This window comes from Carcharodon carcharias, chromosome 4 (assembly GCF_017639515.1).
Source record: "Carcharodon carcharias isolate sCarCar2 chromosome 4, sCarCar2.pri, whole genome shotgun sequence".
NCBI classification, from domain to species: domain Eukaryota; kingdom Metazoa; phylum Chordata; class Chondrichthyes; order Lamniformes; family Lamnidae; genus Carcharodon; species Carcharodon carcharias.
The window spans coordinates 36,448,280-36,470,382 of NC_054470.1; the positions used below are offsets into that span (position 1 = coordinate 36,448,280).

At 44.1% G+C, this 22,103-nt stretch overlaps 1 protein-coding gene across 12 annotated transcripts in view; it reads left to right on the forward strand.

Annotated features, from left to right (window-relative positions):
- LOC121277249 (aminopeptidase O (putative)) overlaps positions 1 to 22,103 on the forward strand; it is a 347,848-nt gene that overhangs the window by 121,042 nt on the left and 204,703 nt on the right. For 11 of the 12 annotated variants that reach the window (XR_005942838.1, XR_005942839.1, XM_041186479.1 and 8 more), the window contains one exon: positions 1,482 to 1,588. Coding sequence is in view for 9 of the 12 variants with exons in the window: in XM_041186479.1 (XP_041042413.1) it covers positions 1,482 to 1,588 (107 nt within the window). In the remaining 3 variants the exon portion in view is untranslated. Of the gene's footprint in view, positions 1 to 1,481; positions 1,589 to 15,968; positions 16,044 to 22,103 lie in introns of all 12 variants that reach the window. The other variant, XR_005942840.1, reaches the window with a different exon arrangement.

Sequence of the window (22,103 nt, forward strand, 5' to 3'; positions counted from 1 at the left end):
ACCAGTAAGTTGCGAGAAGAAACACCCCCTACCCAAACATCTTTTTTTCCCTGTTTCAGTAGGTAAGCTCCAGGGACTTCAATGCTCTAGTTGTGATGACTGAAGCTCACACTTTGTGAGGCGCTAAATCTGGCAGGACAAACTTTTATCCGTTAGATTTTATTATTTAAAGTTGGGCTGCATTTTTTAGTATTGAGACATTATTATTCACGGCTAAATTGCACCTTGTAAACTCAGGCAGGCAACAAATCGGCATGCCTGATTTTATGACCCCCTGGTTTTCTGGGGCCTCAGAATTTATTTTATTAAGTATGTCAATAAAGGAATGTGTGTGGGAGCCAGATAAGACATTGAGAGCATTAGAGAAAGGAGAAGAGATGGGGAACAAGAGATTTACAAATTGTGTTAGAAATAGAAGGAGAAAAATACTCAAGCATACGCAGAAAAGTATTGACTTTTATAATGGGGATAGTCTGTAGCATCAATAAAGAGAGAAAGTGGAATATAAAGCAAAGAGCAGATGTCACGCAAAGAGGATGAATAAGCAAAAGAGAAACAGAATTTCTTTGTACCTTGCTGAACTTGACAGAAAACTACTGTAGTGTATAAAACCAATTACTGTGAAGTTCATAGTCTGTGATTATTCAAATTTCAAGCATTTTTATGCTAATGGTTGAAGTATGGACTGGAATGATTAGCCGCTGGTGGCTGACATGGAAACATTCATTATTTTTGAAGAAATAAGAGCTTTATATGTTTTGTTAGAACTTCTGTTTCTAACAAATACATTTTCAAAGTAAAAGTTGCAATATTTGCATAAATTGCTCTAACTATTCACTTATGTTAGTGGAGTGGATCCAACAGTGGCAGTGCATGTGGAATAGATAGATAATTACATATCTGGAGCACTTCAGTTTCAATGGGAGCCTGGTTGGGTCAGGGCTGCCAATCAGAGATGGGTTTGGACTTCTAACAGGAGTCAGGTTAGGGTTGGATAAGGTTGTGTTTTCCAAAATCTGCTGTTGGTTCTGTCAAAGCTGTGTTGAAAGTTTGAAAGCTTGTCCTTCCTTCATATAGCTACCTCTATCTATAGCAGGTTAAAAGAATAATTGATTCAATTTTCATATATTTTAACATCTGAACAAATCTGCTTAATTTTCTCTGTATTTTCCTTTTAACAAAGAAATTAAACAAGCAATTTTTAGGGGTACAAATTTCATAAATATATTTTAGCATGAAAGCAGTAAAAATGGAAGGAAAGTTGGCGATCATTTTCTACAAATCTTACCAATTGCCAGTTTAAGGTTAATGGAAGGAAGTAAGTAAGGCCCAAGACATTTTCAGTATTTTTTCATTTAGTTAACAGATTTAATATTGAAAAGAATGATGAATGTTTCATTCCTTTTCTGTTTTGATGCTGTAATAATGTATTCTTCCACCTTGAGTTAGAAAGCTTACATTGATTGAATGTATTTTTCTAGCTCTCAGAAGAAGCAGCTAAAGAGCAGCACCAGCTAAAGTCCCTGTTGCGATGGCGGAGGCTCCAAGACGAAGTTCAGAACTCGGAAGAAGAGTTGCAAGTGCTGAGGTGAGCACAGCTACATCAGTGATGATGCCATATGATCAGGCATTTTGTTGTCTTAGAAAATGATTTGAAATTTATAAAATAACAATGAAAAGCATACATTTAAATCAGACAGACTGAGCCTCCAGATATTTGAATTAAACTGATTTTAAGTGTGCAGTCATAATGTAGGTGCCGATTGTGTAATGTATAATTTTGAATTTTAAGATGAACTTTTTTCAGGAACTGGAAAACTAGGTATCTACTCCATTTATGTACATGTTCCTGGAGTATGTGATATAGCAATTTGGCTGGGCCCAACTCTCTTTGGATCCCAATTTTAAAAATATCCTTGTACTCCAAGGTTTATGCCCTGGGGATACTCATAGCACATATTATTAATTGTTAGTTACATTTGGTTGCTAAAATTTATCCCTTAATTGCTTGAACTATTTTGCCTTTTTGCATGATAAGCCCATTTTTTATTTCACACCGCCCCCCCACCCCCAACCACTGTTTCTTGAAATGTTTAATGGTCCATAGAAGTGTAGAGCATTTACAACACAAGGAATTCATTCATAACATTGTGTCCATGCCAGTTATTTGCTAAAACAATCTAAAATTAAACCCACTGCTGCATGCTCTCCCCATGATCCTGCATCATTCATCCTCTGTTTCAATATTTAGCCATTATTTTTCCCTAAAAAATGCATTGGTCTCTGTCCCAATCACTCCCTTGTGGCAAATCATTCCTTGCTGAAAAACTCTCTGCATTAAGAAATTTCTCCTAAACACTCTTCTCACCCCTGTAATGACAACTTTAAGTTCACAGAATCACAGATCACAGAATGGTTACAGCACAGAAGGAGGCCAGTTGGCCTGTCATGTCGGCACTGGTTCCCTGAAGAAGCACTTTACCTAGTGCCAATCCCCGGCATTCTCCCTGTAACCTTCGTTCTTGACTGCACAGCCAAAGGATATATAACGGGGTATTTAAAACTGCATAATTTTGTCTATTTATTGCCTTGCACAAATTTATCATTACCTCTTTGCTATTGCATTCTCTGCCCCTATTTATGAAACTCCAAATTATTTGTCCTTTTATGGCCCAGGGGTCAAATTGTCCTAGATTTGCGCTGAGTGCGGTAGTGAGCAGGTAAAACAATGTTTTACCCACCGGCCACAATGGTGGGTTTTCATGCCGTACTTTCTCAAACCTGCCAAATTATTTATGCGTTCTCAGGAAACATGCTGTTTCCATGGCGGGCGGACTCTCATTCGCCCACCCTCCATCACCTCACTGCTTCATCACGCCGGACGCCATATTTAAAGTCCAGCCAAATGCACATGTCTCAGTGCTTCCAGCCCACGACTGCTGCAGGGAATATGTCCACAAGAGGCAAAAAGACTGCATCCCCCAGGTTTAGCATCATGTCACTGGAGCACCTTTTGGATGCCATGGAGGCCTGCTGGGATATCCTATAATCCCGCTATGGCCGCAGGATGGGCAGTGGCGTGGCCAACCAGGCTTAGGAGGCGAGGATAGTGGTGGTCAGTGCCAACGGCCTTCAAAAGAGGATAGCCACCCCGTGCCACAAGAGGATGAATGTCCTCCTCCGTTCTGTCAGGGTAATTCACTCTGTTCATCACTCTCAACTCACACACTCTGAAACCCACCACACATCCACAGGGCTCTCATTCACTGCCAGTTCAAGGGACGTCACCATTCACTCTCTCACACACACCTTCATTCACCTCATCCCGTCCATGGGACACATATCACCCACACATGCCAGACATACTTATCACCTGGCCTGGCAGACGTCTTGCTTATTCTTTCTCCATTTCTATTTATGTAGGACAAGCTGGCAGACAACAAGAGGGAGAGGTCACTTACCAGTGGAGGAATGCCTAAAATCAAGGTCCTCACGGACTTTGAAAGTAGAGCCATCCAACTGTCTGGCGACAAACTGGACCAAACCTGTGCTGACAGTGAGGTCGGCGCTGCTCTACCAGGTGAGGACCCAGCAGTGCAACGTCCACCAGACAGCCATGCTGTGAGTAATGTGTCCTCTTTCACAGGCCACTGCCACTTACTAATTATCTCTCCATGCTTCGGCATGCATATCTGCCAAACAACTGATGGAGTCCGTGACCCAGGGCCTCCAATCAAGCCCTGAAGAAACCTCTGAAGAGGAATCTGGAGGCACCCTCTTGAAGTCCTGTCACAGCGCTCACACATATCCTCCACCAGCGCAGAGACAGCTTGGTGGGATCTAGCTTTAGAATAGCCTCAGGAGCGCAGCCTGGTGAGCACATCACACTGTCTGATCCACAGCAGGCGGCGGCAGGGACTTCCCAGGTGTGCGGCACTCAGAGGACTGCTGGAGGCCAGCAATTTGCTGAGTCCGAATCAGATGACGAGCCTCTGGACTCAGTCTTGTGGCAGTTGCCGGAGCTCCAGAGGCAAGCTCGGGAGCATCAGGAAGAGATGCACTCCTCAGATTGTAAGGCACGATGGAGAAGTCCGTCTGGAGGAATCACTCTGAGGTGATAGCACTGGCTTGCCAATGCACCAAGGTCTCAAACTGGTAGGATGGCGGTCGTGGGCTCAAATCCATCGCTGATTCCATAGTTGGCCTCCAACAGTGTGTATGCAAGAGGTATGCTGGGAGCTCGATCTCACTTCAGCTACCCCTTCTCCTCAAGCAGTCAGCCTGGGGTCCTCGGGCACCCAAAGGAAAGAGGATCAGCAGGCGCACACCCCTGGCCATCCCTCCAGGTGCCTCCGGGAGTGTCCAGCCCATCTGAATCCCCTGTTCCTGTGACCCCAGCAGCTGCAGCTCCATAGGCTGACGAGGGTGTCACTGCCACACAGCAGGACCCTGAAAGTGGGCTGGGGCCCTCCAGAGGATGCCCACTAAGATCATCACAGACAGGGGGCAGAATTTTCTGCCTGTTGGGCGGGCTGGCCCGACTCGACCCAATCTCCGGCAGGCGGGGAGCCGATCCCCGCCAGCGAACTGGGCCGCACCGCCATTTTATGTGGTCGGGCCAATAAAGGCCCGCCCAGCGTGATGTCCGGCGGGAAATGCTATGCGCTTCCTGTGCGGGCGGGGAGGGTGGGGGGATTCCCTAAAACGAGAATGCGCTCTTTCGCACATGCATACGAAAGAGCATACGTCTCTCTGAGGCTAAGTGCAGCCCTCAGGGAGATTGCTTCCACTTTGAAAAATATTAAACATATAGAAAAAAAAAATTCCCCAACGTGTCCCTCTCATGTGACAATGTTACATGAGATGGGACATGTTCATAATTTACAGGAAAACTTTTTTAAAATGTTTAAAACCCTACATGAAACCTCATCCCACTGCTGGATGAGGTTTCATGTTTTATCTAGTTGCCGCTGGGGCTTCTGACCTCTCTGCCAACCTTAAGGTTGGACGGGCAGGTCCTTTAATTGTTTAAATGATCCTGTCAATGGCGTCAGTTGGCCAGTGACAGGTTGGCGGGGCCCTAGCTGATTTTGCTGCGCCCCCGCCTTCCTGAAAATTTAAATGGGGCGGGATGACGTCAGGGGTTCCACCCAATGTCATCCAGCGTAATTTTACACGTCAGCGAGCAGGCCCCGCCCCCTGCTCGCCGACAACAAAATTCTGCCCAGGGTGCTGCACTCAGCAGGCTGCTTCCATCTCCGCTGTGGATGGCCGGGGAGCACCAAGGCAGGGTTAGGCAAGTTAAGAAGAATTAGTTGCATAGCCTGGGCACAGGTGTTAATCACTCGTACTTAATGTTCACTATTGTCAGTAAACTCCCAAAAATGTCTCCCTGCCTATGGCATCTTGTTCTGGTGAACAGCATTCTTGTCACTCAGATGTGAAACCTTCCTGCACAAGATAAAGGCAGGTGTCTCAGTCCAGGGCCTCTTTCCTAAATTTTGTGCAGCCTTCAGACCAAAGTGATGGTCCAGCCTCACACTCCCTGGAAACATTACTGATATCGGTACCTCGGCGGTGCTGGTCCTTGCTGCCAGAATGTGGTGGGCATGTGTCACAGAGTCAGCACCTTTAAGTCGGGGCTGACCCCCAGCTCTACAGCATCTGTGACCAGTGATGCTGTACTCCTGAAGGGTTCAGGTGTTGAAGGCGTGCAAAGGATAAGATGTTTTAAAGTTTCATGGATATGCCTCTGTGATATGACCCTGATCACAGAGGGCAAGTGAGCTGCCCTCGGCCAGACAGGAGTCAGACATTCTCAGATGCTATGTGAAGATCAATGGATTGTCCTTACCACATGTTGTCATCATCCTCCTGCATCCTCTATGACATGAGCATTATCACAGAGGGTATGTGCGCTGCTGTAAACCAGACTGGAGTCAAATGTTCACAGATGCAATGTGAGGACCTATGGTGTCTCCTCACTGCATATTGTCTCCTCATTGCATGTTGTCATCATCCTCCACAAATCTAGCAGCTACGAGGGCCTCCCGAGCGCACCTGCCTCTCCTGGCCAGCGCGAGGGTCTCATCCCCATCATTGTCGCCTTCGAGAACCTCATCGGACGAGACCTCCAGCTCCTGCATCTCCTGCTCGACCAGCTCCTCCCCCTGTTGCAGCACCAGGTTATGAAGGGCGCTGCAGGTGACGACGTGCGTGACACCCTCTGCGGACTGTATTGTAGGGCTCCATCAGACCAGTCCAGTCACCGGAACCTCATTTTCAGCATCCCGATGGTCTGCTCCACCAAATTGCAGATTGCAGCATGAGCCTCAATATACCTTTGCTCTGTTGCAGTGTGATGCCAATGCACGGGTGTCATCAGCCATGTCCTCTGTGGCCCTTGTACCCAAAGAGCCAGCCTTGCAGCTTCTGTGGACCCTGGTAGACTTCAGGGATCTGTGACCAACTGAGAATGTAGGAATCTTGTACATTCCCTGGAAACTGTGCGCACACCTGCAGGATGCATTTCTAGTGTTTGCACACCAGCTGCACATTCAGCGAATGGAATCGCTGTTGCGACAGAGACCTGAGTGCCACACGAGCGCAGTCGATTGCATTGTGTACCAGTGGGAAACCTGAGATCTGGGCGAATCCAACCTCTCTCGCATCCTAGCTGTCCTGGTCCCAGACCTAATGCACAAAGTTGTGTGCCCTTGCAAAGATGGCATCCGTGACCTCATGGAGGCATTTGTTGGTGGAGGTTTGTGATATCCCACAGAGGTCACCAGTGGAGCCCTGAAAGGAGTCGCTGGTGTAGAAATTCAGTGCCATGGTCACTTTCACGGCCACTGCCAGTGGATGCCCTCCATGATCACGTGGCGCCAAATCATGTAGCAGCTGGCAGATGTGACTAACCAATTCCCTAGACATGCACAGTTCTCGGTGACATTGGCTGTCGGTCATCTGCAGGAATAAAAGGAGTTGTCTATAGACCCTGATTGTGAGGCGTCGACCAGTGTTGGCTTGCTGTGGCTCTTCAGCAGCATGCGCGGGGTCCCCAGCCGGCCCTTCTTCCTGAGGGTGCTGCTCCTCCCTCTGCACAGCCAGGAGCCTGTCACTCCCTCCTCCATCGCTCTCTGTAGGCCACCAGCCATGCAGCTAATTCACCAGTCTCCATGCTCCTGATGTACTACTCCTACATGATAACAGTGAAAGACATAAGGGCTCGCATGGGTGTACTAAGAACCTGTCCTGGTTAAGTCTGAAGACCCCTTCCAGGAGAGTGCTGGTCACAACTTGGATGGCCAGACTTTAGTGCGCTGCATGGCTGCCTGAGACCCCACCCACCTCCTCCCCACTCCACCCAACTGATTGGCTGCAGCTTTGCCCATTGGACTGCATGCTGTGCTCTCACCTCAGAGCAGGCACTCTCCTGACCGCAGCAAGGCAGCACTGTAAGCTTGAACCATTGGGGAGACTGGTCCGAACCAGGATGCTGACGTTGGAAGGGGTTGTGAACACCTCCACTAGTGACTGCTCCTTGGCCAGCTTTAGTGAGGAGTGGCTATGAGTACCCGCATGGGCCCCAGCTATGCCTGTCTCTTTATGGGGTGTGTGGAACATTCCTTGTTCCAGTCCGACTCTGGCCCCCTTCCTCAACTCTTTCTCCGGTACATCGATGATTACTTTGGTGCTGCTTCATGCTCTCATCGGGACCTGGAAAAATTTATTAATTTTGCTTTCAATCTCCACCCCTCCATCATTTTCACATAGTGCATCTCTGACACTTCCCTTCCCTTCCTTGACCTCTCTGTCTCAATCTCTGGTGATAAACTGTCCACAATATCCATTACAAGCCTACCGACTCCCACAGCTACCTTGACTACAGCTCCTCACACCCCGTTTCCTGTAAGGACTCCATCCCATTCTCTCAGTTCCTTCGCCTCCATCGCATCTGTTCTGATGATGCTACCTTCAAAACCAATTCCTCTGACATGTCCTCCTTCTTCCTTAACCGAGGTTTTCCACCCACGGTCGTTGACAGGGCCCTCAACTGTGTCCGGCCCATCTCCCGCGCATCCGCCCTCATGCCTTCTCCTCCCTCCCAGAAACATGATAGGGTCCCCCTTGTCCTCACTTATCACTCCACCAGCCTCTACATTCAAAGGATCATCCTCCGCCCTTTCCACCAACTCCAGCATGATTTCGCCAACTCCAGCATGATGCCACCACCAAACACATCTTCCTTTCACCCCCCCTATCGGCATTCTGTAGGGATCGTTCCCTCCGGGACACCCTGGTCCACTCCTCCATCACCCCCTACTCCTCAACCCCCATCTATGGCACCTCCCCATGCCCACGCAAAAGATGCAACACCTGCCCCTTCACTTCCTCTCTCCTCACCGTCCAAGGGCCCAAACACTCCTTTCACGTGAAGCAGCATTTCACTTGCATTTCCCCCAACTTAGTCTACTGCATTTGTTGCTCCCAATGCGGTCTCCTCTACATTGGAGAGACCAAACGTAAACTGGGCGACCACTTTGCAGAACACCTGTGGTCTGTCCGAAAGAATGATCCAAACCTCCCTGTCGCTTGCCATTTTAACACTCCATTCTGTTCTCTTGCCCACATGTCTGTCCTTGGCTTGCTGCATTGTTCCAGTGAAGCCCAACGCAAACTGGAGGAACAGCACCTCATTTTCCGACTAGGCACTTTTCAGCCTTCTGGACTGAATATTGAATTCAACAACTTTAGATCTTGAACTCCCTCCTCCATCCCCACCCCCTTTCTGTTTCTTCCCCCTTCCTTTTGTTTTTTCCAATAATTTGTATAGATTTCTCTTTTCCCACCTATTTCCATTATTTTTAAATCTTTTATGCCCTGCTAGTCTTTCCACCCCACCCCCACTAGAGCTGTACCTTGAGTGCCCTACCATCCATTCTTAATTAGCACATTTGTTTAGATAATATCACCAACTTCAACACCTCTGTTTTCTTTTGTTCTTTTGTCTACAACATCTTTTGATTATCTGCTCCCATCACTGCTTGCTTGTCCCTACAACCACACCACCCCCCAACAACGTCTCTCCCCTGCCACCACCACTACCTTAAACCAGCTTATATTTCACTCCTCTCCTTATATTCGCTCAGTTCTGTGGAAGGGTCATGAGGACTCGAAACGTCAACTCTTTTCTTCTCCGCCGATGCTGCTAGACCTGCTGAATTTTTCCAGGTAATTCTGTTTTTGTTTAGTGAGGAGATTGTACTTTGTGTGTAATCATACAACTGTTCTGCAATCCACTAAAATGCTATGACTTTGCAGTTTGTGCCAGGGCGGGTGAAAAGCTCTGGAGCACTCGGTGACCCTTTGATGCCTCTGTATTGCTTGAGTGGATAAGCTCAAAACCCGACTCCAATCATATCAGTGGCTCTGCTTAAACTGTCTCAATTGCAGAGGAATGGTCACTTTATATAAAGTGCCCCTAATGTGTGGCTGCTCCCCTCGCCCACCCTACCCCCCACCCTGCATTCTTGTGCGCTATATTCAACTGCATGCAGCCCTTGCCACCCCCCCCACCCCCATGTCGCCTCAACAGCAGATCTCCCCTCCCCACCCCCCCCGACAAGTCGCCTCATCCGTAAGGCAGCCCTTTCCCTCCCCCACAAGTTGAATCTATGGGAGGGCTGCCCTTGCCCACCCAGCCCCTGACAAACCACCTGAATGGCAGGGCTGCCCATGCGTGCCCCCACAAGTTGCCTCAACTGCAAGCAGCCCTTGACTCCACTGCACCCCCCCCTCCCCAACTCACCTCATGCTTGAAGTCCAACAGGTGATCTTGGTGATCGCTGCTCATCATTGCTGTGTACTCACCTCCTTGTTCCCCTCACTGCAGCCCGCCAGGTGCACAGCTTTTATATGCTGTTGTGGAACACATCGGCATGCTTTCTCGCTGACATGGATGGATGATTCAGTGGCGTGGGGTTGGGGTGAGGGGGTGGGTGTCGGTGATTCCTGCAATTTGGCCTAAAAACGATACGCAGATGTATTACAGTGAGGTTCCAGATGTCCGATGACGGAAAACGTGGCCCGCCGTTGGCGGGCTGAGCGGACAATTGCACACTGGTTTCACGCTATCGTGAAACCGATCACACCACGTTGTCCACACACACCACCGTACACGCCTGACGCCGGCGGGCACAGAAGATCCCGGCCTTGGTATCTGCACTCACTTCCAGGGAATTGTGTGTTTAAACCCATTGATGTCACTGTTCATCGACACTGTTCAGCATTTTCCTGTACCTGCATTCCTTTTTTCCTCGAAAACTATATTACCTTGCTGAGCCATCAGAATGGACATTCTGTTAACCTGACCCTGACTTCCTGAAGCCTTTTAGAGTCCTGTTCACTGGTCAACAGCAGATTTTCAGATTGTGCTCCCTGTGTCCAAATCCAAATCCTCAGTACATACTGAGAACAATACTAACCACTGGATATACGATTTCCAACCGTTTCCTAATCTGAGCAACACCAATTTAGACTAACTCGTTATTTCCAGTGCAGCAATCAACTTTCTATTAATGCTATTACGTTTCCTCTTATATGCCAAGATTTTTGTAAAATACTTTCCTAACACACATTACCCAACACCTTTTGAAAAACCAATATATGTCATAAGAACATAAGAAATAGGAACAGGAATAGACCATTCGGCCCCTCGAGCCTGCCCCGACATTCAATAAGATCATCACTGATATTCTTGAGTTTCAATTTCCACATTTCCATCTATCCCTGATAACCTTTGATTCCCTTGCCTAACAAGAATCTATCTACCTCTGCCTTAAAACTATTCAATGACCACACCACCACCTTCTGAGGCAGAGAATTCTAGAGTTGCACAACCCTCTGAGAGAAAAAAATTCTCCTCACTTCTGTTCTAAAAGGCCAACCCCTAATTTTAAAACAGTGCCCCCTAGTTCTGGATTCATCCACAAGAGGAAACATCCTTTCGACGTCCATCTTGTCAAGGCCGTTCAGGATCTTATGGACTTTAATCAAATCACCCCTCACTCTTATAAACTCCAGTGGAAACAAACCCAACCTGTTTAACCTTTCCTCATAAGACAACCCGCTCATTCCAGGTATCAATCTAGTAAACCTCCTTTGAACCACCTCCAATGCATTTACATCCTTCCTTAAATAAGGAGACCAAAACTGCACACAGTATTCGAGGTATGGTCTCAATAATGCCCTGTATAACTGAAGCATAACACCCTTACTTTTATGTTCAATCCCTCTCGTAATAAAGAACAGCATTCTATTAGCCTTCTTAATTATTTGCTGTAACTGATTACAAAACTTTTTGTGATTCATGTACTAGAATACATAGATCCCTCTGCAACTCAAAATTATGCAGCCGTCCTCCATTTAAGTAATACTCTGCTTTTTTGTTCTTCCTGCCAAAGTGAACTACACATTTTCCTGCATTCAACTCCATTTGCCAGATCTTTGTCTCCTCACTCAACCTACCGATATCCACCTGCAACCTCCTCATGTCCTCTTCACAACATACTTTCCTACCCATCTTTGTGTCATCTGCAAATTTAGCTACCATGTCTTCACTTCCCTCATCTCAGTCATTGATGTAAATCGTAATATGTTGAGGCACCAGTACAGACCCCTGTGGAACTCCACTCGTCACATCCTGCCAATCAGAAAAAGAACCATTTATGCATGCTCTCTATAGTGTGTATATGTACATATATATATCTATGGTAATCCTTTTTTCTGTCTAATGTGTCAGCTCTTCAAAATAAAACTCAGATAATTTAACATATCTTTCTTGTTGTTATTGATTAACCCATGCATTACTGAATACAGTACAATTTCAGATTAGCTGGTTTACTTTTACCTGGCATCTTAAATGCATACATAGCAAATGTTTGTCATTTCAGTGCTTCCTCCTAGTGAAAATGTGCTACTAATGTGTTCAATTTATCGTTGTGCTGCTACAACACACTCCCTCAATAGCACAACTGTGAATATCCTAGGAATTGCTGCTCCACTGGATGCTGCATTACTCTGATTCTGCAGAGCAGCATTGCAGTGCAAATGCAGATCATGGACTTCTCCATACTAAATATTTTCTGCAGTGGGCTGCTTATATCCATTTTAATGACTACAGCAATCATTCATGTTTAGTAAGCGCTCTTTCAAAATGCTTGAGATCTGAATTCTTGCAATCAAAAGCTGAAGAAGGGCAATGATCTAACTTTCTGGATAACATTTTCCATCTCCTGTCCCACAACTACCTGCTGCTGTTTCGTAAATTCTGTGCTTTAAACAGCATATCTGGCTCAACCCATCTCCAATTTCCTCTTATGGATGTACCCAAGGTGCTGCTTTTGAGGTTTAGAATGAAGCACAGTATGTGATGTGAGGTGCAAGCTTTTTCTGGTTCCTTGGCTCCAAGTCGAGCTTCATTTAGCACATGTTGAGAAAGAGAAGGGCATATGTTCTAATGGTACCCCAAAAACCTAGTCAAGTATAACTTTTCACTGACATGGAGCAGTTGTTTTGGGTTCGATTTGATGCTAGCGAATAGGATGAGAAAAGAGAACAACAGAAATTTAGTATCTATGATCCTGAACTGCGGCAAGACTTTCCCCATCCTCTGCTTCTTAAATGTCCCTGTCTTTGATTTCTGTTGCTGGCTCCTCAAAGTTGATTCGGGAATAGAAGTTTGGGCTTTTCCTCATTCTTCTGCAAATGGCATAGAGGAGGTGAGACCATACAGTGATACCAGTGTGTCAGTATGTTGTGCATAGTGAGGATGATTGCATTAACATGTATCATATCGAAGAAGTAGATGGGGAAAGGGTGTGAGGGAGGGAACACTTAACAGGGAAGGGAACTGATGCAATGTTTACTCGGCTGCCTGGACATTCTTGGGAAGTGTAATTGGTGTACAATCAACTGAAGTCTATTGTGGAGATAGCTTAGGCCAGATCTTTATTCAAAATATACCTGACGTGGGAGCTTAATTTTAATATGCTGATGAAAAGGAGATTACATTATTTGGATGCCCCTGCAATTTCATGAAGTTTGCCCAGATGTGATATGAGTTATAAGTTCATCTGTGTAAAATGGGACTATGTGGTTGCTCGGGAGCAGTTGTGTGCAAAAGGAAAGATTTGAAGGGATGGATGGGAAGTCTAACTTTCTGTATTGTTTGATGCAACTATTTTCATTTCCATTTCTCAAGGCTCCATTTAGTTTCTAAAAATATGTACAATGGGTTTCCCCTTAGGATCATGCTAAGTTTATAATTTCTGGAGAAAGCGGAAGAGATGCATTGGAATCATGCAAGTGATGTTGCAGTGCAGAAAGACCAGGCCCACTTGCTGTTACCTTCCAACCAACAAATATGAACAGAGACACACTTACTTGGATTTCTCCAAAGAAATCTGACTGTGTTGTCTCAAAGCTGTGCTGCATGCTGTAGTGTGACCTGCAGCCAAACTGGTACAGACACTGCCAGTGACTGTGAAGGTCACATCATTTCGGCACGTGATAACTGCAATTAATTATCCTGGGTTTGACCTTGGAATATTCATAAGGTCGAAGTTAGATTTGGGGTGCATCTGTATAAATGCATAAAGTGTGGTTAATAAAGTTGGTGAGCTGCAAGTGCAAATAGTCACGTGGGAATATGATGTAGCAGCGATAGCTGAGACCTGATTTTACAAAAAGGCAAGGATTATTGCTTTATTTTCCTAACGTGATAGGTATTCAGGAAAGATGGGGAAAGAGAAAAGAATGAGGGGTAGCAGTTTCATAATTCATGAAGTTATCACAGTGTCATAAAGAAAATATCACCTTGATGGGTCAAAGACAGAATCTATTTGGTTGGAGATAAGAAATAATAAAGGAGCTATTACACTATTTAGTGTATTTGAAAGGCCCACCAAATAGTGAGAAGGAGATAGAGGAGCAGATTTGAAAAGAAATCACTGAGGCGTAAGAACTATAGAATAGTGACATAGTGATAGGAAACTTGATGGGTCAAAGCCAGGGAGGAATTTGTGAAGTGTATTCAGGAGAATTTTCTTGATCAATGTTTCCTGTCCAACGAGCAAGGAGGCATTGCTAGAACTAGTCCTGAGGAATGAAGTAGGCAAAGTGGAGAATATGACAATTAAGGAGCGCCTTGGGAATAGTGATCAGCATATCATAAGACTTAGATTAGTTATGGCGAAGGACAGGGAGAAATCTAGAATAAAAATACTTCACTGGAAGAGGGCTAATTTCAGCAAATTGAGGAGGGATCAGACCCAGGTAAATTGGAGTCAATGATTGGCAGGCTGAAAGAGAGTAACACCGCACCCTTTAAAGAAGAGTTGCTTTGGGTACAGTCTAAGTAAATTCCCAAAAGAGAAGAGGGAAGGAGAAGACAGCAAAGCCAGAGCTCCTTGCTTATAAAGGAGTTGATTAGTAAGAAAGCATAAAAGGGGGATGTGTGATGGTTGTCAGCTTGATGATTTAAGGGAGAATCACGCAGAATATAAAAAGGAAATACAGGAGGAAGTGGAATAGGAAATAAAAAGGGGTGAAGAGACAGTATGAGAATAAATTGGTGGCTAACATGGAAGAGAATCCAATGCTTCCATAGACATATTAACAGTAAAGTGTTGTCAGAGGGATGGTGGGACCGGTTAGGGAGCAAAATGGAGTCTGTTGGTGGTGAAAGATGGCTTGGCTGAGGTACTAAGTGAGTACTTTGCTTTGGTGTTCACAGTGGAAGAGGACTTTGCCAAAACTATAGTAAATGAGGAGGTTGCCAGGAAACTGGATGAGATAAAAATAAAGAAGGGGCACTAGAAACACTGGCAGTGATTAAAGCAGACAAATAAATCACTAAGCCTGGATGGAATGTCCCCTGGATTGCTGAGAGAAGCAAGAGTGGAAATTGTGGAGGTGCTGGCTACAAGTGTCCAATCCTCCTTAGATAAAGGGTGATGCCGAAAACCTGGAGGATTACAGATATTATACCCTTGTTCAACAAAAGGGAGAAGGATAATCCTGGCAATTATAAATTAGTCAGTTTAACATTTGATGGGGAGACCTTTTAGAACAACAATTTGGAGAAAAATCACGGACATTTGGACAGGCAAAGACTACTAAAGGAGAGCTTGCAAAGATTTGCTGAGGATAAATTGCATTTGATTAACTTGATTAAGTTTTTTGATGGGGTAACAGAGAGGTGGATTGGGGCATTGCAGTTGATTTTGTGTACATGGACTTTCAAAAGATATTTGATAGACTGGTTAGCAAAATTGAAGCTCTTGGCTAAAAGGGACAGTGGTAGAATGGATTCAAAATTGGCTAAGGACCAGAAAACAGAGAGTTGTGGTGAAAGGCTGTTGGGGTACAAGCTACTATTTTGAAATTTGCAAATAACACAAAACTTGGAAGCACAGTCAACACTGTGGATGATAAAAGAATTCAAGAAGACATAGGCTGCTGGAATAAATGGATGCACGAGAGATGACATTCAGTATAAAAAAGTTTGAGTTGATACATTTTGGTCAGAAGAATGAGGAGAGACAGAACGTTGCTACAGACAGAGAGAGACAAGCCAACTGTACTTATTTCCTCTCACCACCTGTCCGTAAGCAGAAGGTGTTTTGAATTATTTTTAAAGTATGTGATGGCATGTTTTCCTCAATTTGTATGATCCAGGCACTAATAACCCACATCAAACTCACATTATGAGTAACTCAGGTTAGATTATTTCACATTCAAAACCTGGGGGAGGAATGTTCGCAACTTCCCACTCCGCTACACACAAGCATAGTAAGGGGTTAGAAAAGAGAGTTGTACAACTATGCAGAGTAAAAGTATAAGAAATGAATATTAATTCAAGTGATTTCCAGAGTCAGAGTCCAATGAGGAATTCTTTCATGTAGAAGCTCAAATTCAGCAGACTGAAGACTGGAGTTGTAGAGTTTGCTTTACAGTTGGTGCTGATACTACAAGATGAAGTAGGTACACAGAAACTGGTCGGTTCCGCAGGCGATGGTAGGAAATCTTGCAGCGGGGACAGGCTCATAGAACAGGCTGCTGTTCTGCCTGGAGTTTAGCTTCTTGGGGGGATGGGGCGTTTACGGTTGGATGTTAAACTGCAGACTGCCTGTGAGACACAAGATGTAATGTTAAAACTGCCCAAAAGGCCAGAGGCTTTGGTCATGTAACATAGCCTATTAATGATTAATTGCAGCTTAACAATCAGTTTCTGTGCTTCCAGCCAGAATTTCATTATTCTTTCTTAGAAGAGAGGTGAGGTGGTTATTAGCATTTCTTCTGGTATAATGAGTTTCGATCTTTCTCTTTGATGATAGTTCAGGTTGGGGAGCTAGATCATCTGCACTTACTCTGCTTTCATTGATTACATGGGGCCTGTACAATGAGGTGAAATTCCGCAGGCTGAGAGAAGAATTATTTTGTTTTTGAACTCTTGGTGATAGTTCCCAGAACATAGGGCTAGTTGTCAGGTCACATGTGACTTGTAGCAGCCATCGTTTTTGGTTCAGCGGCAAGCCCATTTTTTAAACAAGGAATAGAATAAAGTTTTGGATTTCTTTACATGCCATATAGGCCCAACAACATTCCAGATGGTACAATTTTAATGGTGGTGCAAGAACAAAGACCTGAGGGTGGATGTGCACAAATCTTTGAAGGTGACAGGACAGGTTAACAAAGTGGCTATTAAAGTATATTGGATCATGGGCTTTATAAATAGAGGCAAAGAGTACAACAAACAGTAAGTTGTGCTAAATATATATAAAACATTAGTTTGGCCACAGCTGGAATATTGTGCTCAATTTTGAGCACCACACTTCAGGAAGGCTATGGAGAGAGTACAGAAGAGATAATTAACAGTGTTGCCAGGGTTGAGGGATTGCAGTTACTTGGATAGATTTGAGAAGCTGGGTTTGTTCTCCTTGGAACAGAGAAAGCTAAGAGGAGATTTCATGGAGATGTTTAAAATAATGAACAGTTTGGACAGAGTAAATAAAGAGGTTTCCAATAGCAGGAGGGTTGATCCCAGAGGGCACAGGTTTAAAGTGATTGACAAATGGGGCACCATGAGAATCTTTTCATGCAACGTGTGATTTGGATTTGGAATGCACTGCCTGGTAGGATGGTGGATACACTTCAAAAGGGAATTGGATGCATAAGAAGAAAAAGATGCAGGGATTTGTCGAAAGAGCCAGGGAGTGGGGCTAACTGGATTGTTCCTTGAAAGTGCTAACACAAAAGTGATGGGCTGAATGATGGCCTCTTGTGCTGTACTATTCCATGATTCTAATCAGTTCATCCTAGAAAATTGTTGTAGCTTTGCATTAGCCCCTAGCCATTTTCTACTAGTCATTTCCCACTGGACATTAAGACTGGGGAATCTACTTCATGAGGCTACACATTTCAACATTAGTCTGCCAGAATCACTGTGAATATAAAAGATGCTTGATCTTTCTACAATTGTAAGGAACATATCTTTTTATTCCTGGTGGACTGTTGTAAAGGATATAGCCTTTTTATTTTCTATTGGACTATGGATTAGACTTACAATGGCTGCAGTTTAAAGGGCATGATCACTGGAACAGGATGAGAGATATATACAATGTTGCAGTCCTGGAATAGTGTGTGCCATGAAAGACAGGATGGTGCCAGAAAGTACTCCTGGACTAAGGGAGCTGCCTGACAATAGCATTTTCATTGGCTCCTGACCAGGTGACCAGGTTTTTGTGTGAAAGCAATGGAGCAGAAAGCCCCTGGTCTGCAAAAAGAAAATATCTAAAATCTCTTTTCCTCGCATCTCATAAAATGCTCTGTCTCTGAGGAAACTCTGTAAAAAGCAAAAGGGGAAAGCACTGTTAGAGACATTGTAAAGCAAGTTCTCAACCAGTGAGCTAAATACTGCAAGTGCTGGAAGACCACGTCCTGTCTTCAATAAGAACTGAAAGGAGTTTGAAGGGCATTGGTCAAAATCAACCCATCGAATCCTGTACTCCAGATTGGTGCTATTGAACTGTTTTATCTTACGCTTAAAATCCATTGGGTGTTTGGGGGGGGGGGAGGGGGGGCGGTGGGCAGGGTGGGGAGGTGTGTGTGTGTGTGTGATTTAAGAAGGGGGTAGAGTTTAAGTTATAGTGTTAGAAGTTAGCAGTTCATATTTCTTTCTTTTGCCACTAGTTAAAGACAATTTGTTGAATAAACAGCTATTTACTTATTAAGTTTACAAACCTGGTGCTTGTATTCTGTTAACCTACATTAAACAGAATTGGGGCAATCTGGTGATTTGGTCAAACTTTTCACATTTGTCTCAGCTCGGGGAACAGTGGGGCTTAATATTGCAGCACACTACGCCAGTGAGTCGTGACAAGGTTTGGGGCTCACCTGGGATATTTTGGAACAAAAGACAATGATGATTTGGGTGTAGATTTAGTAAGTAATAAAAGCTAAAAGGAAACACCAGGTTTGAACTATCAAAAATAAGATGGCACTGGAAACTTTCCTGCAAGTGGAATAGATGTCCTTGATGATTTTACAGGGGATCCCAAAAGCCAGGTTAATTGAATTAAGAGTAAATTAAGAGAAGGGTTGCCTGCCAGAGCTAGGAACGCAGAGATAATTGAAGAGATGGCACAGCATTTGAAATTGGTAGGAATACCCGAGAGACCAAGTTCTCTAAGGAGTGGTTCTTTGGAATGAGCTCAAATTCAGTTCCAAATAAAAAAATTGGAATTAGAAGCAGCAGAAAAGGAAATAAAAAGGGCATTCCAAAGGGAACAGGCAGAAAGGCAGGAGAGAGAAAGGAAACAAGAAAGGGAATTAGAAATGCAAAAACTTGATCTCCAGGGGGAAAAGTTAGCAATGGAAGAGAGGATGAAGGAAAGAGACAGAGAGTACTGGATTAACAAGCTGGGGTTTAAAAAGGAGACATCAGATGCTGAAGAAAGTTCTGATGATGAGAAAATCTTTAACTAAAAAGCTAGTGGGGCGATGTTTACATTTGTACAAGCTCTTCTGAGGTTTGAGGAAAAAGATGTTAAAGCATTCTTTATTTCATTTGAGAAGATAGCTAAACAGATGAACTGGCCAAAGGAAAACTGGACATTGCCCATGCAGAGCAAATTGACAGAGCACAGGAAATTTATGCTTCACTGTCAGAGGAGGTTTCTAGGGATTATGATGAAAAAAGCCTTTTTGACTGCATATGAGTTGGTCCCTGAAGCATACAGACAAAAGTTTGTAATTTAAGCTAACAGCCTGGGAGAACCTACATTGAATTTGAAAGGATTAAGCAAAATAGTTTTGACAGGTGGATATGAGCATTAGGAGTTGAAACTACCTATAAAGCTGTCAGAGAGACTATTCTCTTGCAAGTATTTAAAAACTCACTATCTTCTGTAATAAGAACCCATGTTGAAACTGCTAGACAGGCAGCAGTAATGGCTGATGATTATGAGCTGACCCCTAGAACTAAACCTTTTTTCCATCACCCCTATAAATTTGAAAAGGTTAGAAAGTGGGAGAGTGAAAGGAAGGCAAGCAGCCAGGATAAAGAATGGATAGTTGGGCATACCTTGAGATCTCCTCCCAAGATCAGGAAGGAAGGTACTGAGGGTGGAGGTGAAACTTGAAGGCCTAAGTGTTTCCATTGTAACAAAGTGGGACACATTTGCTCAGAATGCTGCAAGTTCTGAGGGAAGCCCTTGGGACTTATTGGAGTTCGTAAGAGTGAGTCTGAAAAGGGAACTCAAAAAGGAAATGCCTTGGAGAGAGGAAGGCTGAGAGGAGATTTCATAGAGATGTTCAAAATCATGAGGGGGCTGGACAGAGTAGATAGGGAGAAGCTGTTCCTACTCGTAAACAGATAAAGAACGAGAGGGCACGGATTTAGTGATTTGCAAAGAAACAAGTGTGACGTGAGGAAAAACTTTTTCACACAATGAGTGGTTCAGGTCTGGAATGCACTGCCTGGAAGTGTGGTGGAGGCAGGTTCAACCAAGACATTCAAGAGGACATTAGATGATTATTTGAATAGAAACAATGTGCAAGGATATGGGGAAAAGGCAGGGTAATGGTACTTGGTCATAATGCTCATTTGAAGAGGCGGTGCATACATGATGGGCTGAATGGCCCCCTTCTGTGCTGTTAAGATTCTGTGATTCTGGATCAAATTTAACTACAAATAAGGGTCTGGAAGTAAACACTGTTGTGAATGCAAGGGAAGTGAATAAGGTAGATGAGATGGGCTTTTGTCTAAAGGGAAGATAACTGCATTTTCATCAAATGATGCAGCTAAACCCATAACTATATTAAGGGACACAGGAGCTCCTCAAACTCTTTTGCTGGACAAGGACCTAGTTTTTCCTCCAGTGAGTTCAATGAAAGATAAAGCATTGATAAATGGGATAAGTGGAGAGTATATCCTGGTTTCATTGTACAAAGAGCAATTGGAGTATGATTCATTGTCTGGATTGGTGGTTGTAGGAGTGGTTAACAAATTATCCATGGATGGAGTTGATTTACTCCCGGGGAATAATTTGACAGGAGTGAAGGTTATAGCTTCGCCCATAATTACGGGAAGCTCGAGAGAAGCTAAAGGGACGGAACAGTTACAAGAACAAGTCTCTGGCGTTTTTCCATCTTGTGTGGTGTCCAGAGCAATGGCTAAACAAAGTCCATTACTAGAGGTTAAAGTAATACCATGAGCAGATGTTAGAGTAGCTGAAACTTTCTTTAAGGATGAGGATAATTCAAAGGAAGTGTTTGGCATGTCTTCATTAACTGAGCTCAGAAAGCAGAGTTAAACAAGTTAGCACAGTCAACTCACACTGAAGTTGAGGCAGAAGGAATTCCGGAATGCTATTACATTAAAAACGGAGTTCTGATGAGGAAGTGGTAACACCCTCACCGACCTGTGGATGAGGAATGGGCGATTGGTCATCAGATGGCGGTACCACCTAAATATCTTAATGAGATATTGTGAGTAGCACATGAAATCCCTATGGTAGGACAGGTAGGTATACGGAAGCATCGATAAACAGGCATTTTACCTGGGCAAGACTTACAAGGATGTGGTGCAATTTTGTAAAATGTGTCATACATGTCAGGTTGTCTGTAAACTTCAGCGTGCAATCAACCCTTAACCTTTAATCAAACCAGCACCTTTAATACCCAGACCAGTTTTTGATGAACCATTCAGTCGAGTATTAGTCGATTGTGTAGGACCATTACCCAAAACAAAAGCAGGACATCAGTATATCCTTACAATCATGGATATGGCAATCCGATTTCCAGAAGCTATTACTTTAAGGACAATCACGGTGGTAGTGAAAAAGTTAACTTAGTTTTTCACTTGTTATGGCCTACCATTTGAAATACAATCTAACCAAGGTTCTAAAATTTTCCAGGATATAATCAGCAATTTGGGTATCAAACAAGTAGAACCTACCATCTATCATCCACAGACACAGGGCGCGTTAGACAGATACCATCAGACTCTCAAAAGCATGATTAAGACCTATTTCCATGAATATCCAAAGGACTGGGACAAAGGATTTGATTTCTTACTATTTGCTACCAGAGATTCTCTGAATGAATTTACTAAATTTAGTTCATTTGAATTGATCTATGGTCATGAAATAAGAGGCCCATTAAAAGTGATTTAGGATTAGTTCCTCAAGCAGAAAGACGGATCCTCCATATTGGATTACGTGTCCAAGTTTCTAGACTCTTAGGAGCATGTAAAGTAGCATGAGAGCACTTAAAAATTTCTCAGGCCAAAATTAAAGAATGGGCAGACAAACATGCTACAACTAGAATATTCCAAGTAGGAGATGAAGTATTGGTATTATTACCTTTGCAGGTAAAGTGAAATTCAATGGCCCCTACAAGATAGCTAGGAGAGTTAGTAAGGTGACTTATCTGATAGATACTTCTGAGCGTAGGAAGAACAAACGGTTATGTCACAAACAAGCTAAGGCAGTATCATTGCAGGAGGGATAATAAGTCAGAGCAAGTGTACCAGGTAG